This window comes from Sparus aurata, chromosome 19 (genome assembly GCF_900880675.1).
Source record: "Sparus aurata chromosome 19, fSpaAur1.1, whole genome shotgun sequence".
NCBI classification, from domain to species: domain Eukaryota; kingdom Metazoa; phylum Chordata; class Actinopteri; order Spariformes; family Sparidae; genus Sparus; species Sparus aurata.
Genome location: NC_044205.1, coordinates 24,059,165 through 24,086,936, shown reverse-complemented (window position 1 = coordinate 24,086,936; position 27,772 = coordinate 24,059,165). Strand labels below are relative to the sequence as shown.

The window sequence follows — 27,772 nt, the reverse complement described above, 5'->3', positions numbered from 1 at the left end:
TCTGGCTTAAATCAAGACTTCATCTTCATCTACTTTAAGTGGTTTCATCCCTTTCCACCTGCATGACGGTGAGTAGACTGAACTCTCAATGACCTTATCTTCCACCAACGCATTCGCGTCACGTAATCGTTTAGCTCGAAGCGCTGCTGTGCCTGAATATAGCGTCACGGAACTGGTACCATTGCTGATACTTCTAATGAGTGAGAACTAAAACCCACGGTTAGATTCGTCAATAAATCAAGAGTTAAGTGAAGAGATGACGACACATTGGAGGCCTCGAGCTGGCAGGTTTAAACAGGTTTCAGGCAGGTGAATGGAAAATGGAAAAGTGAAAGACAGGAATGTAGAAAAGATTAAAACAAGGCAGGCACATAGGCGATGGATAATCTGGATAAGAACAGCAGTTGAAGTTTGTGCCAACGACCAGTCAGATACTATTTTCCAAGGTTACTTATTTCCTGAGACTATATAAAGGACTCTGTATCATCTACTTTAAAAGGCTGAAAATGACAAATGCTCAGAACTGACGTCAAAAAAATGGGGTGACACGTTCATTGTTTCCAGTTTTATTGCAGTTGTAAAGCAATCGTGAAGTAGACAGGCACATACATAACAGTTGGAATAAAAAACAAAGACATTTAAATACAGGTACACGCAGAGGAGGAAAGTAACTTCAGTAGGAATATCAAGGAAATCTTACACAACTAATAAGTTACATGCGTACAAATGTATAAGGCAGTCATGTGTCGGCAGTCGTGATTTCAATAAATCATCTCAGTGTGGTCGGTCTGAAGATCTTGGAGTACATACGAGTTGTTTTGGATGACGGACAATTCATATGACTAATAAAACGTTACATTACAGATGGAGAGTTTCGGGTGGCTTTTCTTGGATACGATGTAAAAACGTTCACAGAAACTCCTGCAGCACAATCAACTCTCTGCTGTCCGTCCGAACGTCAGATTGAGCAGTTCTGACCCGGTTTGTGTCTCAAACTCAGTACTTTTAAGCATGCGGTCTGGATAATATTGGTATTCCTAAGAACTGATTCACGTTGATTCGACTGCTGCCGAAGTTTGGTAAGTGACAGCACATCTCTCAACGTCGAGGCACCAACGTCTTTATGTAATAATTTAGCCAGTTGGATAAACTATTGGTGGAAAAAACGGGGCGTTTTTCACTTTCTTGGGTACAAATTTTAACAACGTTAGTCAAAACCGAGTACTGACATGCTCTTTGATATGCTAAAACCATATGTGAGGTTTTTATTACCTCCACAACCTTTGAATGAAACCAATTTTCTGTGAATTTAAAACTATTTCAGGGGAATTATTACTTTATGTAACATAACAGATAATGCCCGTGTTTCTTCCTCTTCTTCGTATCAAGCATACTAGATGCAGCACCACATATTGCTGCCCCCTTGTTTGTTATTCATGCTTCTTTTGACAGATTTATATTACTTATATTTATATCTTTTATGTAAACCAATATTGTGCTGATGTTCCAACAGTGTCGACACCTCAGTCCAGTTATCTAGGTTGAGTTAAGTGCACTTTTCCTTTGAATGGCTTCCTCCGTTAAAGCAATGCTGGTTGTATTTGGTGACTTACTTTTGAGATCTGAAATTACATTTTTGTTATAAGTAAAGTAGTTTTTAAAAGAAAAAACTGGGTTTGGGTAATGAATTTTAAGCGCCTTCTTTACTAATATCTGTTAAAATGTGAACGTTACTCGATCCAAGTTCTGACCGACAGCAGAACAAGACGAGGGCTCAAAGTCGTGATTGATGAGAAGATAGAAGTAATGCAACCATATGTTTGCAAAATTATGAGAATTCAAATGGACAGCACTGAGCAGATTATGCAACAGGAGCAGTTTGAGGAGTTTTTACAGCATTTTGATCCACAATCATTCTTTTCTTTTGGTGTCTCTGGTGGGGTGAAATTAAAAAACTGCGTCCGTGTTCCTTTCAAAATCCTTGAGCACGTTGTGGCACACATACACATTTAAATGCACATACGGATACATACAGTAGTGCCTGCACTAAGGCGCTTTGGTCTGGTCACGTGTGACACTTGTATGGAGATTCAGTCGGTTCTGTACATACAGAGACTACGACGTGAAAAGGCACTGTGGAGAGAGAGAGAGAGAAGAAGAAGAAGAGGTGGCCATGCAGAGGCTGGGAGTGTTTTCCCTCCCGTCATCCTTCGTCTTCGGAGCGTTCGTTCGTCCTCTGCCTCTCCCGCTCTCGGTGCCGCTGGATGGCCCGCCAGATGCGGCAGAGGACTCCACCCCTGAGGTAAAAGAAGGGTTGATCATGATAGTTCGACGCATAATGGCGTCAAACTTTCAGAGAGGCGAGAGAAAACAAAGACCTACGTCCAGATTTAACCTCTCCAAATGGTTTCATGTCATAGAAGGTAAATTAGACAATAATGAACCTGACAATTGGTAGAAACTGAACACACGTGCACACAAAATGTAAAGAATAACAACTATTAATGACAACGCTAAGAACAGTTAGATGTTTGAGTAGATACCGTAGACGTAGACAGCGGAGGTCGTCTTTGGTGACGTCGTTGAGGATGTCGGTCAGTGTGTATTCCTCCAGCACAAACTAAAACACAACACAGCCATCAGTTTAAAAAAACGAGCCGTGTTGGTAGACGTAGAGGAAGAATCTCGAACGCCGCCAGATACTCCACCTTATCTACGGTGTCGGCGTCTGCCCCCTGCTCTTTCAGCCAATCGGTGAGCTGCTTGTCTGGCACATGGTCCGCCGGGATGTGGAAGATGGAGGGAGGAGAAACGTCTGTTTTCAAAAAGAGAAATAAAGTGAGAGAAGCTCAAAGGGAGGAATAATGGATTCATGGATCAAACAGCGTGTCTACCTGGTGGTCTGTGCCGGACTTTGACCAGCTCCAGGTCGTGTGTTCTCTGCTGCAGTGTGGCCTTCAGGACCTGCTGGTACTCCTTCTCCTTCTGCAGTAGATCCTCCAGCAGCCTGCAGGGGGCGCCACAGAGACAGCTGTTACTATGACATTAAAGCAAATCTCTCGCCAAAATGCAACCTAGGCTTTTTTTGTGAATGTACCCGATTCAAACCTTCGTGTGAACGCATAATCATGATGAAAGAGGCACTTTTAAGATTGAAGATTTCCGTTTTTGGGTCAAACTCATTTTCAGTGGGAGTGCTACGGGCACTTAAATGCAAGTATCAAAATCTCTATTTTTAAAACACTAAGAAGGCTCGACACAACATGAAACTTTGCTCGTAATATCACCAGGGTCTCTACACATGAACACGAGCATTGAGAACATTGGGCCTCATTCATCAATATCTTCTTAAGAATCTTCTTAGATTCTTTCTTAAGTTGTTCTTAAGAGGTTCCTTAAGAAAACCCTACGTCAGATTCACCAACTTGTTCATACGCCTCAGAATTGTTCGTAGCTGTGTTTTTACATTGATGAAAGCCGTAGCAGTATATATATATATGCCATTGTTTTGCGAGCCTTGGATGGAGAAATGCCACGTATAAATAGGGTGGGGGGGTTACTAATTGATGGCATGTTTTCAATTTACTTGATTTATCTTAAATCATTGGCACATTTAATTTATTTTAGAATTTAAATTATTTGTAAATGACCAAAAATATTAAATAAATAAATAAATGAATAAATATGACAGAATTATCACTGTAATATTGCATTTTATTGAACTACACAAGAGAAGAAAACACAACCATGCCAACATTTCGGCACTGAAATGTGCGTAAGAGTACTCCTGAGTGTTCGTAGGATTTGTTCTTGCCTAAGAAAAAATCCTAGATAAGAAAAAATTCATGAATGCCACAATCTTCGTAAAATCTTCGTAAGTGGGACTTAAGAACGGTTCATGAATGAGGCCCATTGTTTGTGTACACAGAGTTTACTAAAAAGAAAGTTTTTGAACAACTCAGGTTAGCAGTAGCTTGTTCTGCTTCTGATCTCAGAATGCGACGTAACCTGGAGGACAGTTAGGTGGAACGCTCCTAAAGCTTAGTTCCATATAATTGCACAGATAATTTGTTGTTTTGTCGTTAGCGAAAAACAATATTGACCTTGAAGTTGAAAAAGGAGCTTCATATAAGAAACAATACTAAAATGAAAAGCCGGAAAAGTCACGTGAGATCTCGCGTGGATAGTTGTTGCTGGAAGACAGAAGTTCCACCTTAACTGTCCTCCAGGTTACGTCGCATTCAGAGATCAACACTTCACCACTGGCAGGACGGCGGCGAGCGGAACAAGCTACGTTCAACAACGTTCTTTTTAGTAAACTCAACAGTGTACACAAACAATGTTCTCAATGCTCGTGTTCATGTGTAGAGACCCTGGTGATACTACGAGCAAAGTTTCATGTTGAGTCGAGCCTTTTTACTGTTTTAAAAATAGAGATTTTGATGCTATCGTAAAAGTGCCCGTAGCACTCCCATTGAAAATGAGTTTGACCTGAAAACGAAAATACGGTAAATCTTAAAAGTGCCTCTTTCGTCATAATGATGCTTTTATACGAAGGTTTGACTTGGGTACATTCACAAAATAAGCCTAAGTTGCATTTTGGCGGGAGTTTCGTTTCAAGCATGGAGATTCATTTACTTTATAACAGAGAGGTGACAGCAGACTGAAATGGAGCCAGGCTGCGAGTGGTATGACTGGTTACCTGTCAGTCTTCATGTTCCCCCGGAAATGTCACGTCTGGTGTCAAACTTTATTTTTTATCACAAAGCTTTCTCACGGTCTGTCATATGACGAAAGAGACGCAACTTAAGTAGACACATCCTCATAACTGAATCCACACATGGAGGATTAACACTCTTAATCATCCAGGTAGAAAAAATAAACTGAATTGAGACTCTACCGTGTGTGAAACCAGAGACAGATAACAAATGCAGTTTTATTTCTTGTCGTTTTGCAGCAACAATGCAACAAAAAGGACCAAGTAACACAAATGTTATCATCTGTTGCTAAGTGACGTCGTCCAAAAACACAATATCATTCCGATGAATAAAAGTATAACTATGTGTTTAAGTACGTAAACAGACTGTGAAAAAGGATAAAAAAAGAAGGCAGGGATTTAATGCACTGTTGAGTTTAACACTGTGTGACTGACAGCAGTGACTTTCAGCTAAACATCTTCTTCAGAGGACAAAAAAGAGAGTCACAGATAAAATACATGATTCATACTGTAAGCCATTAGAGCGTTTTCATACAGCGACTATTTGCCTCTGATGGGATGCTCAGGGTGAAGCTGGAAGGTCAAAAATAAAATTCTGGAGCGCCACCGGGCCGTGTTTCAAGGTAAAACAAAACATCTGATAAGCCCTGATAGCTACCTGTGCGTGTTTACTTTCCTGGCTTAAATAAAAGTTCATATTGTAGAAATAATTCACGCCTTTTCTTCTGCAATGTGTCAAAATGTCCAACAGTAATATTAGCTAGGAAGGTGTTTTTTAACTTGCACACACGCTGACGAAGATGTTTAGCCGAAACTCACTGCTGTCAGTCAAGCGTTCTGAAACCCTCTTTGATTGTGTTCAAGACTCAACAGTGCGTTAAATCTCTGTCTCCCATCTTCTTTGTGTTCTTTTGTTTGATGTTGTCACGATCTGCAGCTTGTTTCTTTGGTAAAACGCATACTTAAAGTGTCATTCGTGGGAACCAATACAAAGTGCTGCTTATACTCTCACTGTGTTGAAGCTGTTTAAACTTGTCATGGTCGATGACAGTCGATGATTCTCCGCTACAGAGAAACAGTGATCTTGTGTCATGGGCCACACCCGTCGAGTCGACAGTGTGTCTTACAACATCAATAACATTTGTATAAGCTGGTCAGTTTTTTATGCATTGTCACTGCAAAACTGCAAAAAATAAAAAATAAAGTATAGAAAAGAAAAAAGAAGATCTGAATTTGCTGTGTAGGCTTTTTTTTGTGAGGTGAAAGTGCACTTTTAAATGTAGCATCCCTAGTTGATAATTATGTGTTACAGTCTGAACACAGCAGGAAGAGTAACACTTCACAAAACGAGCCATTAAGTTAAAGTTTGGTCCTTCAAGGGGAGAAAAGTTTGTGCACCTCTGGTTGACATGCCCGGATCTTTTTGCACCATTAAAACAGATCCATCAGCAGATTTGCATTTAAAAACTGGCATTGTGTCAAATTCTCACATCAAATCTGATCTGATTTCTACAGCTAGGAAACTCCCGATGATCCAAACAATGAAAAACAAGAGGTAGAAGTATGATAAAAATCTATTTGGAGTGACTCAAGCAGAAAGTGTTCACAGGAGAGGTGATGCATTAGAGTGTCTTGCAGGTCACATCCCATGCCTTCCTTTCCTTACGCTCAAAGCCATCATATGATATTTCTGAGGAAGCTACAGTGACAGGCGGCGACGTAATGAAACATCACACTGTTTAAACATTTGGGAAAACTTGAGTTACACAATAAAACAGCTCAACACAAAACGTCGAAGCATTTTTAAAAAGTTGCAATTAGTAACTTTTGCTGGAATAGTATGAAAATAATTCACGTATAAATCCACACAGTCTTGTGCATTTCACATAACATTTTCTAAATGTTGAATAATCTTTATGAGCTTTTGAATTGTACTTCAGTGTTGTCTTTATTGCTATAATGCTGTTTTTGTACTGCTGTCTTTCTCAGATGTCGCTTAAAAAAAAGGAAATTTAACTTCAGCTGGATTTTTGAAAAGGTGCAATTACAAAAAATATATTCAGTTTTCCATTTTTTCTAAGTATTGATGGTTAGTTTGAGATAGATCAGTGGTTAAATATGTCAAAGGTCAGGTGAGGTTTGGCTCTGATCTCACTGCCGTATACCGTTACTGCTGCGTGGCATGACATGAAGCCCTGGAGGTATCGCATTCGTGACATTTTTGTGTGTGTGTGTGTGTGTGTGACTGTACACATACTTTCACACCTCCCGTTCAGAGAGATAAGAAGTGGTGATTTCCGTTCACGAGATGTGAGCGTGTGAATGTGTCTCATGTAGATTTTTAAGGTGCTTCTGTACACGCGTGTTTTTACGTACCTGCTGGTCTCCTGTTTGAGGCGCCCCAGCTGTGCGCCCAGCTGATGATGCGAGCGCTGATGCTCCTGGGACTGGACGCAGTGTAGCGGGCTGGCGGCAGACTGGACCGGGTCAGCCGTCGCCCCGGAGTCGTCAGCATGTGGAGCTAAAACGGGACCGAACTCCACTTCCTCCTCGTCCACCTCATCTTCCTTCTCTGCTCCCTCGCACTCTGACGCCGGGCCGAAGTGCGTCTGCAGCTCTGCAGTTTGAAGGTCAAAGGTCAAGACTGTGATACATGACTGTATCTCAACTGTAGGTGTTCAGATAAATGAGCATATGCTAAAAGTTTTAATACAAGTTATAATTCCTGATGTCATCTTATATTTATTTGACCCTGTTTTTTCTTGGGACGTAAAGTTGAACATGAATTGAGCATTTTGTCCACTAGATGGCAGCAGAAGCTCACGACGGGCTGCAGCCACCTGAAGTTGCCCACCTGGGATGAGGATGGTGATGGCAGCCTGCACGGCTCGGCGGATGATGTTATCCATCGCAAACATCCAGTGAGGTTTGATGTGATGATTCCTCAGGACTTTGTTCACCTGGAAAACAAAGATATGGTGAAATCTCTTTAACTACTGATGTGAAATCACACAGTTATTAGAGATAATTTGACACGTCTGGAAGTCAAATTTGCTCTCATCAGTGTAGTTATTATGTAATTAATACATTTGACAAACTGGGGAAACAACATTCGTCATTTTTGGTCAGAATTTGTTAAATTATCCGGACAATTTTCCTACAAAATTGAATTTCTGTATCGTTTTACATCAAACTGCACCTGTTTACAAGGTTTGTTGGATTTGCACTTACAGTAAAAAGATTGTTAAATTGCAAGGATACTGGGTTGGATAAAAACAACAAATATTATTTGATATTTAAACTTTTTTCACAGTGTTTCTCATCCACAATTACCTGCACATTAATTTCTGTTTGAACATCTGAACAATATTCTACTTGGAATCTGTCAGCAAACTTAATTTCACACATTTAACCCAAACATATCTTCTGAATATCTATCTATCTATCCACATTAAAAAACAAACTCCTCTCATGGGATCGGTTGCGTGTGCTGACCGAGTCCTGGAAGCCGAAGAGCACCAGCTGTATCTGGTTGATGGAGGTGGAGTCGAAGTCCAGGTCCAGCTTGAGCTTGGAGATGGTGGCCGCCATGACGCGCCGCTCCGGGGAATGGATGAAGTCTCGGAGGATGCAGATGATCTGCTTGATGTGTTCGGCGGACAGCTGGAGCTCCTCACTGCCCTGAAAACACACACACACAACACATTTACACACATAAATCTTCCAATTTAAAGTCTAGTAGTGATTAGTTTATTACTGAATAGATATTTTCAGAACACTTCCTGTAAATATATTTTATTATTTCAGTTAAACTATTAAAAAAAAATTTAAAACCTCTTTAAATTCATCACAGCATCTCTTATTTGTGCCTTTGACTCTTGCGCCCCCCAGTGGTAAAATCAGAAAAGAAAAGTCCTTTTCTCACACGCTTAGTTTACAACTAATAAAGATTCTTGACTATTTCCTGTTATCCATAACTGATTTAAGATCATCATATCTAGGATCTACATCAAATTGTGCTCACTCATGGATAAATATGGCCTATTTTGATCTAAATGTTGAAAAAAACTATGTTAAAGAAAGTGAGATTCAGTCGGATATGCACCAAAAGATAAAGGACACTATTCTGGGCTGAGACTCATCATCCATCCAAATTTCATGGAAGTCTGTTTACTAGTTTTTATGTAATCCTGCTCACAAACCAACAAACGAACGGACACGGGTAAAAATAAAACCACCATCATCAGAGCTAATAAATGTGACACTACAGAAAATATTACAAGCTTGAATATAACCGCATCCTACATAGATCTGAGCCACAAGCAGTCCACCTGATGTGTATTTTATGTAGTTTTTTATTCATTCAAGTTAATATTTTTTGTTTCTCTTTGCACGTTCGTCTGATCTTTTAATTTAACTTGTCTCAAACATACTTAATACTGAGCTAAGTAGAGTCCTGAAACCTGGAATAAGGGCTGTGGTTAATAAAGCATGAAGAGAGTTTCACTTTTTGTTCTATGACATAAAATATGTCATTAGATACCTCAGTCATGAATTTGACGGCTATTGCGTGTCACAACAAAGGTGTTTAAGTGGCTTAATGAGACTACAGCGCTGAAACGTCATTATGTCGAACGCGGTAACTCATCTAACTCAAAAGATGTGTAAGTATTATAAACTTGTGTTCGCCGCGAATGTATTTTCTGCAATAGTCTGATTGAAAAATCTCATCTTCTCTTTGTCGAGGGATCCGGGGCGATACTTACCTCTGAGTCAACCTACAAACACGTCATCCATTCAACACTTTACTGTGAGATGCGCTAAAAGTTATGTTTTTGTTTTCACTTGTAACAACCATCATTATTCAATGATTATGTGCAGATTGTAGAGTCATTTCAATGGTCAAAAATACAATTCTGGAGCGACACCGGGCCGTGTTTCAAGGTAAAACAAAACATCTGAGAAGCCCTAATAGCTACCTGTGCATTTTTATTTTTCTGGGTTACATAAAAGTTCATATTTTAGAAATAATTCATGCCTTTTCTTCTGCAATGTGTCAAAATGTCCAACAGTAATATTAGCTAGGAAGGGGGTTTTTAACCTGCACACACGCTGACGAAGATGTTTAGCCGAAACTCCCTGCTGTCAGTCAGGCGTTCAAGACTCAACAGTGCACCAAATCCCTGTCTCCTATCTTCTTTTTGATCTTTTGTTTGAAGTTGTCACTGTCTGCAGCTTGTTTCTTTGGTAAAACGCATACTTAAAGTGTCATTCGTGGGAAAAAGGAACCAATACAAAGTGCTGCTTATACTGTCACTGTGTTGAAGCTGTTTAAACTTGTCATGGTTGATGACTGTCGGTGATTCCCTGCTATGGAGAAACAGTGAGCTAATGTCTTGGGCCACACCCGTCAAGTCGACAGTGTGTCCAACATCATCAGTAACATTATTGTACTCGCCGCGAATGTATTTTCTGCAATAATCTGATTGACTAAAATGTATGTTTTTGTTTTCACTTTTAACGACCATCATTGTTCATTGATTATGTGCAGATCATAGAGTCATTTCAGTATTTGTGTTCATCAAAAGATGTTGGCGAAAACTGCTAAATTGCTCTGCGAGGGGGGTTACTGGCACGCAAGCGTATCTTTTTCAGACCACAACAAAATGTTTGGCTTCAACTTGTGACCAGCAAAAAAAATAATGCGGGCACCATGAGAGAAGGGAAGGAGAACAGAGGAGGAGAAAACACTTAAGGGGGGAAGCGTGCCAACCATTGTGCCCTGGTAACCTGCCAAGGTGCCCTGATGTTTGAAAGTACCCTCATGGCTGCCACTATGGTGAAGGAAACATGATACAGGGGCCTCCAAGGTGCATCTACGTGGCTCTAAGTGGGTGAATAGTTCATAGATCACTGTGTGTTTTTGTTTCAGAGGTGAGTCACAAAATATATATTTTTTTATCTTGACTAAATGGGAACTAAATGACACGAAGGTTTCATCCCCGCCACTGAGAGGAAGGAGAGTATCTTCAGATTTATTCTTTGATTCTCTATATATTTTGTCTCCCGGTGCTGAGAGGAGGAGTCCCATCGTTATTGAGTAATCAGAGTACCTTCATCACACACACACACAGACACACACCTGGATGTAGTTCTCCCTCAGGTTGGAGATGACCTTCGCCTGGTCGTCGTTGAGGACTTTGAACAGGATGGCCCGTCTCTCGCTGTCCTTCTTCAGCAGGAACAGACCGCTGTCCCTGTCCTCGGGGGAGGGGGGGGCGCTGCGGTCCTCCGAAACCGAACCCTCATCTGGAACACTGCAGCACACACACACACACACACACACACACACACACAGACACACAGAGGATGATCTCACTGCAATATAAAATAAGACTGCTTTATAACAGTGTGTGACGCACCGCTGGGTTTATTTACAGATACAAGCCTCTCCTGGCTACTATGTGTGCCGACCAAAGTGCAGAGGCAGCGTGAGTCAGCGCGGCGGGAACGTGCGCGTGCGTACACACACACTCGCATGCGTCCATGCACGTGCAGATGTGCGCGTGTGTGCTCAGCCGCTAGCTGAAGCTCATAAAGTGATCAGAGCTCATTATATCAGCGTTGTAAAAGGCAGCAGAGCGCAGTGTGAGCACAGCAAGACCACCTGCCACCCCAACACACACACACACACACACATTCACATCTTCTCACATGATCTGTGCCGTTCCAGCGAGGTTGTGTCTGCGGTGACATGTAGATTTATGATCATTAGAGAAGCTATTATATGCAGAATAACCAAGGCTTCTACAAAAAAAAAGACGATTCTGTTTCTGTCCAAGACGAAGTTGCAGGTTCATGTCAGTTTTTCTCACGCCTGGAGTTCAGATCTTAGAGTGATTTCCTGTTATTTCATTTAATTTCCTCTTCATTTCCTGTTTATTTTGCAGGATTTACGCTCATTTGTCACGTTTTTCCTCTGCGCTCCCTGTCTTTGTCTCGTTCCCATCTGTTTTCTGTGTGCACTCGTGTTTCATCTGTGAATAAGTTCCTGTCTGTTTAAGTCTGTTTGCTTCCCATCCCCCTCTTCAGCTTCATTTTATTTTAGCACGCCTTCTGTTTTTCCAGCTGCCTGCTTCAGTAAATCATCACATAAACTCTTTAAACATGCACCAGCTCACCAGAATGTGCTCACCGTCAGCTCTCACACACACGAAACAGATAGTAGTGTTTTTTCACTCGTCAGGAATTATCCGAGTAAAATGAAATCCTCGAATTTAATTCAAGTTCTGAGGCTCGTCTGAAAATAGCTTTCTGATAAATTATACAAATAGAATCAGCGGCGTCCCAGAAGAAGCCGTTGAACAGCGGAACGGCATCCGGTCGATTTTCAAAATAATGCACCTGGTGCCGAGCAAATCGACATCATCGGGCAGGCATGGTGCTCCTGACGTACCCGCTGGAATCAAGGGATGATACTCACCTCAGGTAGTTGGAGTTCGGGGGTTTGAGGAGGTTCTCGGAGCCGGAGTTCTTCTTCTTCTGGAAGAAGACATCGTGCTTGGAGTCGCAGTCGGGGCTCACAGAACCGTGTTCGCTGCTGCTGCTCCCGGTGGCCTCGCACTGCAGCTGCACCGGCAGGGAAACGTTGTGGATGTAGTCTGAAAGGAACATCATTACAGAAAGGGAAGGAATAAATGTAAGCTGCCTAATCTGCTCATTAGGGATCACCTCCAGAGAGTCTTAATGATCTTGTTATTCCATACGTCCACCAGCAAAGACATGCATGTGTGCGTTTGTGCGTTAACCTGGTGGTTTGAAGGCGATCTTGCTCTTCTTGCCCTTCGTGGTGTGCCTGACAAAAGTGTCTCTGAGGAGGTCCGAGGCGATGGCTCTCTTGTGAGGGTCCGGCTCAAAGCAGCGCAGGATGAACGACTTGGCCTCCAGGGACAAGGACTCAGGGATCTCCGGGTGGATCTTAAACATGCCCACCTGGAACATAAAAACACAACAAAACAAGAAACGGTCACACACACATCTTGGACAACGAGGCACAACAACACCACTCGGACAAACACGCACACAGAACTGCGGCAAAACCAGCAATTTGGTTCGCTCGTTCATGATTCTGATACATTTGAATGCGGTTTGTCCGAGTGGTGTTGCCATACCTAGCCGTTAAGCAAAGCATCCACACGGAACCTACCTTAAACATGGCCGCCTGTGGTTCCCCCAGCTCATGAAAGGGAGGTTTCCCAGTGGCCATTTCTATAATGGTGCATCCCAGGGACCAGATGTCGGCCGGGGCCCCGTACCCTCGAGGGCCCTTATCGATGATCTCTGGCGCCATGTACTGCAGAGTGCCTGCAAGACAGAGGCGCAGATCGTAACGTGGACAAACATTTCTAAAAGGGTAAAGAGAGGCAATGAAGTCATTCTGCGTCGACAAATATTGGTTCGACTCAAAAACTGAAACTGAGACTTTGAGATGTGGTTTCAGGACAGATTGCAAAAGCTGTAGCTAATCTAAAAGTGAATTTATACGTAGGGGAAGAAATATGTCCGCCCCTCCCACACACGGCACTGATTCGCTAGCACACCGCCAATCAGGGTATCCAATGGCGCCAAATCCTCAGGCCGCCAACACTCTCAGACTTTGCAAGCTGAATCTGACCAGACGCCGTCCGCACGGTTCCAAAAGCTTCAAACGCAGCTGAACACACTGAACAGATTTGTTCCTGAACTCGTCTGAGTCTTCCCAAACGTTTCAGACATCCAATGTTTGGGCCGGTGTGTTCCTGCTTTTATATCTAAACATTTAGGCAAAGTAGTTTTCTACAAAATAAAATTCTTATAGTAGCATAAAAAAAATTGAATTTAGCATTCTAGCTCATTTTAATGAACAAAAAAAGACTGAAGACTTGAGATCAGAGTTATTTTAATCCCAAAAAAAAAGCGAGTTCAGAAGAATTTGCAGGTCATATTTTCTCTTATCTCTGAGTATTTAGTCTGCAGTCAGTAATTCTGAGCAGACTTGGCATTTGTGGTCCGCTCTGCATGCTGATGTAAACACCGAGGGACAGAGAGAGCTATAAAAAGACGGAGTCAGAGGAGAGCGAGGGAAGCAGCAGAGGAGAAACAGATAAGGACACACACACACACGCACACACACGCACACACCTGCTAATGAAAGGTAAACACCCTTCTGCCTCTGCTTGATTAGCTAATCTAATTACGCACCTCGCTGGCTGCTGGAGGCCAGATGGCCGATGAATTTGTATGTTCGTTTGTGCGCACACGCACATTCGTACGCGCCCGTGTGTCCGAGTGTTTCCATAGCGGCTGATAGTGGCTCTTGACATTTTGAGGGTCATTTGATATTTACACCCACAGTCTGCAGCATTTCTATGACTCCATTAATGCTGAGTTACCGTCTTGTGATACGTGCGGTTTCTTTTCACCCGAAGCCGTTTATTCACCAGTTGTTTATGGGGCTTCACGCTGTGTTATTTTTGCGATGATTTAGTCGACTATCAGTCATTTTATGCTTGCAATGTTTATGATTTGGCTTTAAAATTTTCATCTAAAGATTTCGGATGGCTGCTGAAACAGCTGTGTGTTTTCATGTAGAAGATATTAGCGGGACATTTAGTGTGGGAAGAAGTAAAGAAGTTACCGGTGAATGTCTCCGTACAGGGGTTGACTCCCGCCAACCTCTTAGAGGTGCCAAAGTCTGAGATCTTCAAGACGCCACTGTAGGTGTTCACCAACACATTATCACCCTGATGGAGAAAGAAACAAGAGAGACACAGGGTTTAAATACAGTTAGGGTCGATTTATGACTATCTATAATGCTAAATTGTGTTAATGCATTGGGTACAATATGTAGCTTCACGTGCTATCCTCAACAAAACACCAATTTATTTTAAATCTACGTATTTTATCAATATGTTTTTAAGGAGTGATTTGTAAGATAAGACCAGAATTTAGTGGTGAAGAGGACTGAGAGCCAGCCAATCGTATGCTGAGTCTAGGACACTCAAATCAAATCAAATCAATCTTTATTTGTATGGCACTTTTCATACAGAAAAGTAGCTCAAAGTTAAATTGTTGTTAAATTTTAGCCAATGGGAAACAGGAAAGCATTCTCGTTCAGTCACTCAGTTACCCTTGGATTACCTTCAATACATGTCAATTTAATGTCAATTTAAGTTGCAGCTATGTATTTGCCTCAGTGTTATGTTGACCGTTAGCGCGATCGTTTGAGAACAAGGAGCTGAGAACTGTGCGTTACATGATTCACCGCTAAACGACGTTGTACCGGCAATGCGACTGAACGAAGGAACGAACGAAAGAAAGAACGAACGATGTGAACTATTCTTCCCGCCGAACTGACCAACAGGAACTGAATTTCGACATTGAACGATTAAATCCACCTCTGCTCTGTACTAAGTCATCTCTAAATCAGTCGAATTCCCAGAGTAAGATGTGAAAATATTGCAGCTCTACGCTCCATGTTCACCCTTTTGCTGATGACTCCCGACTCTCCGTCACTAATCTTCCGCTGCTCGTCTCTCCTGTCTCTCCGTCTTCTCGTCCACAGAGTTGTAGTCTCGGTCTGAGTTGATCTCAGTTACCTCTGTTCTGTACACCTTTGTCTTCAAACTGACCAATAACTAGCTACAGCAAAGAACAGCTAGCGAGGAGCAGCAGTTGTTGGATACTCTGGTTTCCTTCTATGTTTCTGGAGCTTCCTTCAGATTCTGGCCATATTTTACAAATTGCACTTTAACTGGTAAAAAAAAAAGATGCAATTGTTTGGGAATGGGCTTCAGTGTACCTTGATATCTCTGTGGACGATCTGGTTCTCGTGCAGGTACCGGAGCCCCTCCAGGATCTGTCTGGTGTAGAAGATGATGGTCGCCTCCTTCAGCGGGCCCCATTTAGATCGCAGCAACGCGGACAGGCTTCCTGGAGAAAGGAGAGAAGGAGTGTCCAAAACCTATCATGAAATGGGAAGACGACCAAGCAGTTAGAGAGACCGCCCAGCAACCCAGAGGTCACAAGCATCGATCTCTGAAACAGACAAATACTCCAATCCAGTTTCTCAGGACTGAAGGTTTTTTTTTTCCGAAACAAAAGACAACAGCGTAATTGTTTCACCATCTTTCTCTCTCTCGCACAAACACACCTCCAGGCACTTGTTCCATGAAGATCTTGATGTATCCGTTCTCAGAAACGGAGCCCAGGTACTGAACAATGTTCCTGTGCTTCAGGTACTTGTGAAGGGCGATCTCCTCATGAAGGGGCTGGGAGTACCTAAGTCACACACAGAGAAGATAATCTATAAAGTTTGCTGGTCATTCATTTGCTCTTACGATCACATTTTGCAAACAGGAATGCCACGGGAATTTGGGTAAATAGGACCATTTATAAACACAGGTCCAATATTCCAAATATTGGGTGTGAAGTTACTCTTAAACTCTTTTAAAAATGAGGACTTTTAGCGTGATTTATATGTACGTATGGAAAGTATTTCGACCAACTTATTGACCAACTTTAGCTTAACTAGCTAGCTAGAAGGAGTGTTTCTTTTTGGTCCGGGAAGATTTCAACCTTCCCAACAAATGAGAGAATGTTATCAAGCTTAAAAACTCTTTCAGAGCCCGCGGATGTCGTGCATCACCAACCCTAAACATCAGTATTGAACCTTCCTAGCTACCTTCAGCCAGGTGCAGTTTTTATTTCAGTTTACAGAATTAATTGGTCGGATTCGCAACAAGAGAGATGATTCATTTTCTGGATAAAATTAAAAGACACATTGTCTTAAAAACAGTAACTAAGAATGTTGAGTCATGAACAGTCAATTTTGTGGCATTAAACAACAGAAAATGCAGGAAAAAACTATTTTCTACACCTTTTTTAGTGTAAAACAAGGTGAACTTTGACCTACCTGCTGTCCCTCTCTGGGATTTCTTTGATGGCGATTCGGACCTGGTTGCTCAGGTCTCTCCCAGCATACACCACTCCATACGTTCCCCGCCCCAACACCACCCTGTCGCCTGTCTCGTTGGTGTCGTACTCGTACTGGAACACACACAAACACACACACATATTCCTCATATTATTCATCATCACCTGGAGCAGGTACGGTAGATATTTCCTGTAAAGACTTCAGCTGCTGACCTCCAGTGTATCTCCGTCTCCCTCCCCCTCCAGCTCCACAGCGTTCCCCGTCCCATCAGATATCATCTCTTTCACCATGGAGCAGAACCTGAAACACACACACACACACACAACCACACACAAACATTATAACAGTATTATTTACACATCGAGGCCATCCGGTCATGTTTCAGTACAATCGCACACACGTACTGTACGAACACAAACGCAGACAAACACACACACCTACACAGACACATCTAGAGGTGTGTCCTCACCGACCGCACTGTTCCTCCGTGGAGAAGTAGATCTGGAAGTCGTCGGAGTTGTCGTGCACGTAGAGGAAGCAGCAGCGCTCGTCGAACTTACTGATACTTCAGACAGAAGGATTAAAACAGGTGAAGCTCAGATTAGTTTCATTAGTTCCAGAATTAAGAGCGAAAATGTCATTTGCACAGAGTTTGGCAACTTTTGCATTCAGATTTAATTCACCTCCGGCTTTCCGTTCTTACCTGATGCCTTTGATGGACATCGCAGTGAAGTTCCACTCGTGGATTCCTTTCTGTAATAAAAGTGTAGGACATTTTTACGTTAACAGATTTATTCAACCATTATCACTCACTCAAAGTCAGTTAAAAGGAGTTATCAGGTGTGCTTTGTTGCTTCTTGAAAGGAACAACCAAGTATACATCCAAAGAAAAGTACACAACCAGACGATGTAACAAAAGGAGCAGTAGTCAATCCTCAAACTTGACTCTTTTCCACCAACATGGAGGCGGTTCTGTTCTCGTTCACACACCTAATTTTGAATGAAATAAATTGGATCTGAACACGAAAGGTTGGTTCCCGACTGAAACCAACAAATATCGGGTTATGCTTGACCTTAACATTGTACTGTAGGTTGTTATGTGCAACATCCTCTATTATATGAAACGGTTTCACACATGAAGAATATACTGTAAGCTGTTTCCTGCTTGTAATAAGTAAAAAAGACCTGCTCGTGGAAGGATTGTCTGAAAACTGAGCTTATATCTCATTGAAATGTTACTTTGTAGGTGCTTTTGCCTTATATTAAGTGTAATGATGTATTCTGACTAATTAGACAAATATATTTGGTAGAAATGTAATTAAAATATGTCATTTAGGTTTGTTTCTTGCATAAATTCAAGGAACAGCATCGCTCCACACAGGTGTATTGTTTTCTTTTCCATCTCTTTCAGTAAATCTTGAGGGATATTTAAGTCACGTGCTTTATGTACTATGTTATCGCACACCAACTTTTCCGCCTCCGCCAGGTGTAAAAAAATGTTGTATTTCATTCTCACCGTCTCTGCAGGAGAAACGTGCCAGATGGAGACGTTCTTCTCTTCAGCCTCGTTGTTAATGGACACGTAGGAGGGCTGGTAGATCTTAGTCGGCTCCAGAATCAACACCTGTAATGGAAAAAAAAAATGTTAGTGTGCCAAAAGTTGAATATCTGGTCATGCATGTTTGAGTGTTTGTGTCTTTGTGTGTTTGTACGGGAAATCTCAGTCTGTTGGTCGTGCCCTGCGTGGCCTCCACGATGATGTCCATCCAGAAGTTGAGCCTCTCTCGTTGGGGAGAATGTTCCACCGCCTGCTTCTTGAACCTCTGGATCAGCTGCAGGTTCTGCACCACCGACCGCAAATACCTGGAGGGAAATAAACAGAAGCAAAGTCATCTGTTGTATGAATATGAAAATAATTGACCAGGTATCACAAATACACTGGATTTTCTAAGTTTGTTGGGTTTAATTTGGATATTTGTATCAAGTCTTCCTCCTAAACTCATTATTTTGAAGGACTAGCTTAAAACAGAACGCCTTTTTCAGACCATAAACAGTTCAAACAGCTCTGTGAATACTTTAAAATTAACTTTATTAAAACACATATGGACTTTCATGATGTGTACGTCTTTACCAAAGAGGTGGCTTGAGTTTGAAGAGCTTCTCGGCAGCCTGAGTAGCTTTGGGGATGTCGTTAGCGAGCATGCTAACGGTGAAGAACTGGCCCACGTCCCAGTAGTTATTCATTTTCTCCAGGGAACCTTTGCGTCCCAGCAGACTGTTCAACCTCACACCTACAACACCAGATTATGAGACATTGTAGAATATTTATATCCCCAAAAAAATCAACTTTTCTCACACATGGGTACTTTAATAACGTTTTAAAACACATGAGGTTTGCTGCAGAGGTAGTCGGTGGAGTAAATAAGGAGACACTGAAAGCAACTGATGCATTTGAGGTGTCCTGGTTTGTGTGTTTGCCCGTCAGGTTCAGGATCATTTTACCTATTTTCCTCAGTTCCATGGAGCTCTCAAACTGTTGGCCGGCGACCATCAGGAGGACGGCCAGGTTGATGCCGGAGTAGAGAGTCGGCTGCAGCTCGAATCCCTTTCTGTACCTGCAGGTAGACAGCGAACACAGATGATGGCATGTAGGAAGGAAAAGGAATGTTCCTGTAAGTATAACAGGTACACATTAAAGTTGCAGTGTGTGTGCTCACCACTGTAGAGCGTTGTCCCTGTTCTTGGTGTCTTTGCAGTCCGAGTCCAGGAAGATGTCCTTGTATATCCGTCCGCAGAGGCAGAACATGTCCGGCGCCGGATGTTCACACGACTGCAACACCTGCAGCATCACTCTGAGAGCCTGCTCTCTGTCACCGGGACTGTTCCTCCTGCACAGACACAGATTTATACGTGAAGGGGAGACAGGAAGTCGTGTGTTGGTGGGTTAGGGTGAACCGTTATTTCTGTGGTTGAGTCTAGAAAATAGTATTTATTCCACTGGAGGCAAAGGCTGTGTTACTGTGTGTTCAGTGTGTTCACTGGGTTTTCTGTCTGTTTTCTGAATTTAACCACTCAGTTATATTAAATAATAAACTGACTAACAAAGATCTTAGTTGATCAAAGATGGTATTTTTCTTCTTTTTTTTTGTGAATTAGTGAACAAATCTAGTTGAGCTTTATCTTCCCAGCTAGCTAACATGTGCTTTATCTCTCCTGCTAGCTGTCCAGTTCTGTCTTTTTAAGACCATTTTTAACAGAAATTATAGATTTCTATGACATATTAATTTAATCTATAGTCAAACAGATGCCATGAATTCAGATTAAGATCTTTACTCGAGTAAATGTGTCGCTAGTTTAGCATTTTAGGCGGAAAATGTTGGGAATCAGGAACCAATACAATTTATCTAACGTTACCTTATATGATTTTTTCTTTTTTTTTTACACCTATCCACAGTCTTGAAGGCTATCTATCAATCATGTCAGCAAAAACAGAGTGAAAATCCTGAATACAAGCAATGAATCAAGCTAAAGCCACTCGAGGCCAATTTTCTTGCTAGCGAAAAATGGATTCCCGAGTTTGAATCCACCTCCTGTGTACCTGTTGAGGGCGAAGGCGTAGTGGAACTGGATCATGGGCTGAGTGGCCAGATCGCACGTGGGCAGCATCTCCAGAGTCTGCACCAGCTTCACCATGGCGTCATAGTCCTGGTGGTCACACACAGGGAAGTTATTTCTTGCCTCTCACTTCAAATGCGATGCATGTATGTGTGTGTGTTGTGATTGTGTGTTTGTAGGCGACCTGTATGTCTCTGTAGGAAAACAGCAGGTTCATGACGATGTCCTGGGTGAGGACCTCTGTGTTGTCGATCCGGAGTTTGATTCGGGAAAGCTCCTTGGCCAACTCCTCTCCCTGGTACTTCTCTCGGGCCTTCCGGATGTCATTCAGCAGGGTGTCCTTAAAGGAAGCGCTGCAGGAGACAGACAAATGTAAAAAAAACTAAAAATATGAAAAGCTTGTGTTTGATGGTGCTCACGGTTTAACGTGTCTCTCACCAGGACGTGACGTGGATGTCCTTCAGCAGGCTGGTGAAGCGGTCCGTCAGGGGGACGCACAGCGGCCCCAGCAGGTTGTCCCAGCTGGGCTGCATGTACTCGCTGGCCCTGCGCTGGGCGTCACTCTCACAGCACATGTACTCGTGGTTCGGAGTCACGATGTAGGGGATGAAGTAGTAGTTGCCACTGGAGGCCTGGAAGGAAGAGAAAGATCTGATGTTTGAGTACCGGAGGTGCCTCTAAATGTCATGACATCAGATAAACACACATGCCGGATGATGATGATGATGATAAGGAGGAGAGGAAGGGAGGAGGATTGTTTCATAGCATCATGACCACATCAGCAAAGGTGAAGAACAAGTAGTAAAGCTCACACGGCTGCAAATACACACCGCAACACTGTGGTTTCTTAAATTTTGTTAGTATTTTCTTTCTTTTTCTCCTACCTCTTCGTTCTTTACCGTAAATGTGTTTCATGTGTCATTTCCAGAGAGACACGTCCCGCCATTCCCCCAAAAAAAGTCAATCGTGTATTTAATACCAGGAGAGAGATCAGCTATCAGATTTCGCCGTTGCACACGCAAGCGAGTTTAGTGCAGTTAAAATAAATCCTGTGCTGCTGCAGAAGGACTTCTAATAAGCACACAAGAAGAGGATTTAACACTAATGAACAGGATTACGGAGACAGGTGAGGTTATTCACACACTGGACATTAAACTACTCCAGTGCTCTGGAGGGACGAGCTGACGGTGTCATTAAAAGTGAAGCTCTGACTCTCCTCGCTCAGTCAGACGGGAGCCTGCTATTGTTGGCACGCAACTGCAAAGATGGCTGCCATGTTCATGCTTCGCTGGGGAGTGACCGACGAGAAGGCCGCAGCGCTTCAACATTTGTAAGCGTTATACTGCGTCCGTGGCGATGACAAACTCTCCAGCTGTGTTTGTGGTCATAAAACTGGTATTTTAAGCCAAAACATGTTCATTCCTCACACTAGCCAAGTGGCTTTTGCCTACAGAAGCAGAAGAAAGATCAACACATCCGTGGCTTTGCAGAAACGCAACATTACCAACATCGGGTGAGCTGCAGATTCAGGAGCTAGCAACCGTGTTGATGCTGTCAGTTTGCTTTCACATTGTCAGTTTATATATTGCTTTCAAACAATAGCTGCTTTCAAAAAAAAAAACAGCGATAACATTCCCCATTAGCTACTCGTGAAGTGTTATATAACGGCTGGACATTTTTAGACCGGCCACACACACACACACACGACTCGAGCAGAAGAAGCAGAGGATGAGCAGCTTGTTCTGAATGCAGGATATCTGATCGTGTAACTTTTTATGATATCATCTTGGAAGGAGCGAGTCGACGTGAGACACACTGCGGTTAAAGTCAAGATACCATCATGTCTGAAACACAAGCTGTCAGAGTCTCACTCCATCCTGCTCGGACTTTGCGAGTCACAGGCTGTTAGGGCTTTTTAATTTGTTATCACACAGCATCCCATGTGGAGGTCAGGTGTTGTTCAGCCCCCTCCTCCATGTTTGTTATTGGTATTATTAGTCTGTGAGGGAAAAATCTCCCATCATGCCCCGCTGCTGCTGCAGCGCGGTACCTACTTTATTGCGCAGTCCAGAGCCTCTGTACTCTGGAGGCAACTGAACCCACGGAAAACCGAGCGCTGGTGGACGTGTGGCCTTTCTCCACACACACACACACACACACACACACAAACACACACACAAACACACAACACAGTTATATTAAAAAAACAGTCATTAAAATGAATATTTGTGCAGCAGTTTATTCTAGGAGGCTGCCACGCATGTGTTTGCACGTATGTATCCATCTCTCTATGTGTGTGTGTGTGTGTGTGTGTGTGTGTGCGTGTGTGTGTGTGTGTGTGTGTGATAGATAGAGAGAGAGAGAGAGAGAGAGAGAGAGAGAGAGAGAGAGAGAGAGTATGCAGATATTCATTCCTGCATGTGTTCGTGCGTGGAAGCCACTTGAAATGAATTATGATCCCACAAATAACATGAGAGAGTGTGTGTGCATAAATCAATCTGAAACACACACAAACACACACACACAGTATACACACCATACACACACACACACACACACACACACACAGAGAAACTTACTGTGTTTTTCTGCGCCACCATGTCCTGTAAGGAGATAAAACAAAGAATGTGAGACTGGAAATAAGAGCCGAAGTGTGTGTGTGTGTGTGTGTGTGTGTGTGTGTGTTTGTGTGTGCGCGCTCTTTAAACAGCTGTTTCGCCCTGGCAACACACTGCAGGACAGACTGTACTGGACACACACACACACACACTGACCAGTGTGCACGCACATACACACACACACACACACTTATATTAGTCTGTAAATAACTTAGCGGATCACTTTGTTCTGAGGAGGTGCGAAGGAATGGCATCCAGGAACTCTAGTACTCTGACCGCAGATTCAAATAGGTGTGTGTGTGTGTGTGTGTGTGTGTGTGTGTGTGTGTGTACCTTCAGTGACTGGGCAGTGTCAGGGTCAGTGTCGTGGTACAGGATGACGTTGTTGGCCATGTCGAAGCTCTCCCTCACGCCCAGGTGGTAAAACAGGGAGGGCTGCCGGAACACATCACTCATGTCGACGACCGCGATGTCTAGAAAGGAGGAGGAGGAGGAGGAGGAGGAGGAAGGAGGAAGAGGAAGAGGAGGATAAGGAGACGACCGCGATGATGGTGCAAACAACTTAAACACATGTCTTAAAGCTCATAATTTGTGTTGAAACCACTTGTTGAAATCCATCTCCGACCTCATTAAAAGTGTTGTTGCGGAAAACATTGAAGTGCTTTTAAAACACATTTCTTGCTCGTTACGTGTGTCATTGGCGCCTTCTAATCCACATGACCCAACATGTGGATGAAGGCTCTCAGTCAGGGTAAGTCTAAGTGCTGTATCGTAGGCAAATGGACTTGTTTCAGTTCCTTGAAGAGGTTTCACCTCTCATCAAAGTGTCTTCTTCAGTTCTAACTCACTGGAGGGGAGTCTCGGGGTTTTAGACTCTGTGTGGGTGAGACGTTACAGAGTCATTTCAGGACACGTGTGAGCTCTGAGTTTCAGAGTCGTTGGCCCGACCTGCTCTTCATGTGGGTTGCTAAGGCCAGGTGAGCCCAGGTGTGGATGGTTGTTAAGCTGTCTGAGGGGGGAACTCAGTACTGCACTGTAGGTGGGTGAGTAGTAAAGTCTTAGTCCACCTCCAGTCGTTCCAGTTTGACATAGACAGATTATTTAACTCCTCTTTCAAACCATCTGTCTTCTCTGGTCAAGATGTTTACATTGCCGTCCTCAAAGGAAAGAAAGGAAGAGGAGCGTGCTATTCGTTTATGGAGAGGTTGTTTTGTCGACTCCAGTGTACAAATCTGGCAGTCCTGGCTGCATTGAACGAAATAAACTACACGATTCAACGTAAACACAAACGAAAGAACAAGAAATCGAGAGCAGCACGGAGCTTCTAATTGTCTTTCTTGTTGTCTCTCCCCAGAGAAGTCTGAAAGCTCTTTGTTCCCCGCTGCCATGTACATGGATTAAATTGAGGGGTGAATGTAATCCCCCCCTCGGGCTGAGGGTTTTCCTGATCTGCACATTCCATAGCAACACTCAGCGGAGATGCCTCAAGCGTACCAAATATTACGAGTCTGTATGTAGAAGACAAGAAGGGAGCGCGCAATCTGCAGTCAAGTACCGTAAAAGTGCTGTTCTAAAAGCCTGCATGAGTGAAATGAAAAACGAACGTGTGTACAGATTTTTTATTTCATTTTCTAAAATACTGCGTTATGTGAGTTTGATGCCCCTGTGTTAAAGGGTAATTACACCAATCTTAAACATTAAAGTGTGTTCACAGTCTTGAGGAGCTATGACATTTGGAAAAAAGTAGCGTAAAGCCGTTTTGTGGCTCAAGAAGAAGCTGCGTGTGTTCTGATAAACTCCCTCCAGCGATGCCACTCAGTTGCATTGTGGGTAATGTAGGCACCAGGTTTTGAAAAGTAGATCTGCTGTATTGATTTCGATCATTTGTTTTACTAATTATCCATAATAAGTCCAATATTGTTGCAGAGTTCAATGCTAGATCAATGGACTGTTTATTTCAATACCTGGGTGCCTACATTACCCACAATGCAACTTTGCCACTGGGTGACATCACTGAAGGCAAGTATGAGACTATGTTTAAGTAAATACCTTAATGGCGATATTGCAGCAGGGTTATAGGGAAGACTTTCACAGAAGTATCTGCTGCCATATACCACCAGACTACAGAGCAGCTTCACTCCTCAGACTGTGAGACTCCTGAACTCATCATCGTCTAAAACAGATGCATCAGGATACAACATTTGTTTTATGCGTCTGACGATATCGCCCGAACACTTGTCTGCAAACTGCCTGAAACAGAGTGTATCTCAATATCGCTGTTGTGTGTATTTGTCAGTCTTAGCAGTGTTTTTAGCAGTAGGAGGCCCAACTGACCTGCAGTACATGTTAAATTAACCACCACCACTGCTCATCTGATCGATGTGACTGACTCTCGTGCCATCAGAGTTACCAACCATTAACCACCAGAGCTACAGCTGCAGCAACTTGAACGCTTTTGCAACAAAAACATTCTGCCTTCTCTCCCAAACTTGACGAAGAGAATCTGCAACAGAAAATGTTCCCCTCCTGAAGTCACAGCTTCAGAATCGTCTGAAAGAAATCAACATAATTGTACAGTACTGCCTGGAAATGAATGGAAACTTGGTCAGAGTTATAATAAGGAAGCAAGTCGCAGTTGTTTCAGTGAATATTTCGACATCCAGTCAGGACATTACATGCTGGTGAAACAACATTTGTGCAACTTGTGTGAGTAAAGTGTTTCAGTGTTCGTTGTTTCACTCTTGTTTTCTTGCCTCATTCTGTCATTTGGAGAATATTTTGCGTATTTTGGGCATAATAAACTTGCTTTGTGCATGAAATGTGGCGTGTGCGCAGGGCACAAGATAAGTCACAAGGCCTGTTAATGTCAAGTCTCTATGAGGTCTCTATGACGTCTTTATGACGTCGAGTTCGCCCCCTGTTTTTCTTGCCTTTTCCCAACAATGTCATTCTTGGAATATTTTTTGCGTATTTGGGGCAGCACTTCCGATAGAAAGTTAGAACAATATAAAAATGTCAACTTCCATCATTAACAACAAACAGCACGCTGTGTCCCTGTCACCAACCTGCATCGTAGAAACTGTCCAGCACCGACGTTTCTCCGAAGTCCAGCCGTCCGAAGGTGACGGTGGTGAGCAGCGCGCTCTCGGAGTCGCAGGCTCTCTGCAGACACTGCAGCGCTCCGGACTCCGGGCTGCTGGCCATCACCGCCTTCAGCCCGTCGTTCAGCACATACACCGCCCGCAGGGAGCGCTGCTTGGCCGGGGGGCTCGGGCTGGACACCTCGCCTCTCTCGCGGTCCCGCTCCAGGACGCACACCCCGGCGGAGTGCTCCCCTGCCATGTCGGCGACCTGCGCGCTCTGCCCGGTGTCCATAGCGCGAACCTGGGGAGTGTTTCTGCTTTACCTCCGGTCTCTGTCCACCTCTCCTCTGTCTTGTGCCCTGTCTTCTCCTCTGCCCTCTCCACTGTCTTCTCCTCTCGCTCACTCTTTGCGCACCTGTCCTCGCTGGAGCGCAGCGCGTCTGAGTTTGTCCCCCCGCATCTCCGCCTCATTAACTCATATCAGCTGCCGATTATCTCGCACCAAGAAGCCTGACTGGATCCGACCAGATCCAGGAGAGACAGAGGAGGAAGTGTAGGGAGAGGCGGGGGAGGAGAGGGAAACGCATCCAGAAGTTAAAGTATTCTCCTTCTCTGTCTGGTTTGGAGATTGTTTCTTGGCCCCCTGCAGGACACAATCAGCTGTCCACAGTCTGAAACGCTGTCATCGTCTCTCTGCTCGTCTAAATATAAAGCAGTGTGTCCTCCTGGGTCTCTCCTCTACACAGCAGCCAAGTTATTCTCAGTTGCGTTCAACACACAGCCAGTAGATCGAGCACAGATCTGACATGAGGTGATATAGTGTTTGTTATGATCTCTTATCATGTTTGGGAGGGAGAAAAAGGTTAATGGCTGATAAGATTTCCTGCAATCATTGTCAGGACACAATGAAGCAGACAACACTCAAATAAAATAAGATTACCAATATAGGACTGTGTGTCCATCTGTTCCCATAACTGGGTCAGAAGTCCACCTACTGAAAAGGTTTTAATGTTAATGTTCCTGAGTGATCCTCACTGGACTCTTTTTCTTGTTTTTATGTTGTTTAAGTGTAAAATGGCTCCACTGAGCGGCATTAAGGGAAATAAGGAGAATATTAAAGGGAAATTGTCTGATTTTAAAGGTGCAATATGTAAGAATTGTTCATCTGTCTAATTCATACTCAAAACAAATGAGCGAGCAGAATATCAAAAGATGTAACTGTAGCCTTTATTAACTTGTGAGCATAGTTAGCTGTGCAGCTAGCAGCTACCACACGGGTTTTGGAGCACGACTATGATCCTCCAGTGATGTCACTCAGTGGCTTAGTTGCATTGTGGGTAAAGTAGGTGCCAAGTTTTTTGGAAAAAGTTCCTGTAACACTGTTGGTCTTAAAATTGAATCAGATGAATTACTTTTTTATAAATTTCATGCATTCTTCTTCCTGTTTAAGACCGGGGTTACGCCTGCATTACCCACAATGCAACTGAACCACTAAGTGACATCACTGTAGGCATTATCAGAGTACATGCAGCTTCCACAAGAGACTTTATACTACGTTTTTCACATATGCAATAGTCCTCCCCAAGACCTGTTAACACACTTTAACGTGTAAAATTGGTGGATTTACCCTTTAAGTGTATAAAGCCAAGCTGTCTTGATATCAGTGAATCTGAAACTCCTAAAAAAGAAAATGATGATATTCCTGTGAGGCAGGACTGTTCCAGATATGTGGCTGCTGATTGGTTGTTTTTTATTGATTGCTGTT

General features: G+C 43.1%; 1 protein-coding gene across 4 annotated transcripts; it reads right to left on the bottom strand.

Annotated features, from left to right (window-relative positions):
• Positions 1 to 550: 550 nt before the first annotated feature.
• Positions 551 to 26,675, bottom strand: map3k15 (mitogen-activated protein kinase kinase kinase 15). 4 transcript variants are annotated; one of them, XM_030399106.1, is made up of 31 exons: positions 25,990 to 26,675; positions 23,258 to 23,397; positions 22,886 to 22,909; positions 22,361 to 22,438; positions 20,745 to 20,938; positions 20,491 to 20,659; positions 20,290 to 20,396; positions 19,409 to 19,579; positions 19,194 to 19,306; positions 18,823 to 18,982; positions 18,404 to 18,554; positions 18,208 to 18,315; positions 17,395 to 17,444; positions 17,161 to 17,256; positions 16,904 to 16,991; positions 16,671 to 16,804; positions 15,909 to 16,036; positions 15,558 to 15,688; positions 14,394 to 14,499; positions 12,924 to 13,081; positions 12,526 to 12,709; positions 12,202 to 12,378; positions 11,432 to 11,465; positions 10,860 to 11,034; positions 8,213 to 8,398; positions 7,572 to 7,677; positions 7,094 to 7,334; positions 2,895 to 3,007; positions 2,709 to 2,815; positions 2,544 to 2,620; positions 551 to 2,297 (listed from the first exon to the last, which is right to left on the bottom strand). In XM_030399106.1, exons 1-31 carry the CDS (start codon positions 26,297 to 26,299, stop codon positions 2,204 to 2,206), a joined length of 4,110 nt encoding a protein of 1,369 aa, XP_030254966.1. In that variant the 5' UTR covers positions 26,300 to 26,675; the 3' UTR covers positions 551 to 2,203. The 4 variants fall into 4 exon arrangements, with proteins under 4 accessions (XP_030254966.1, XP_030254969.1, XP_030254968.1 ...); XM_030399109.1 differs by lacking the exon at positions 22,361 to 22,438 and having other exon boundaries at positions 25,990 to 26,674; XM_030399108.1 differs by lacking the exon at positions 11,432 to 11,465 and having other exon boundaries at positions 12,201 to 12,378; positions 25,990 to 26,299.
• Positions 26,676 to 27,772: the final 1,097 nt, after the last annotated feature.

Coding starts and splice junctions, on each gene's coding strand:
- map3k15 (XM_030399106.1), bottom strand. CDS start 26,299: ATGGACACCGGGCAGAGCGCGCAGGTCGCCGACATGGCAGGGGAGCAC. Junction 12,379..12,525: donor GATCGCCTTCAAACCACCAG/GTTAACGCACAA, acceptor TGTTCCTTTCAG/ACTACATCCACAACGTTTCC. Junction 7,335..7,571: donor CATCACCATCCTCATCCCAG/GTGGGCAACTTC, acceptor TTCAAACTGCAG/AGCTGCAGACGCACTTCGGC.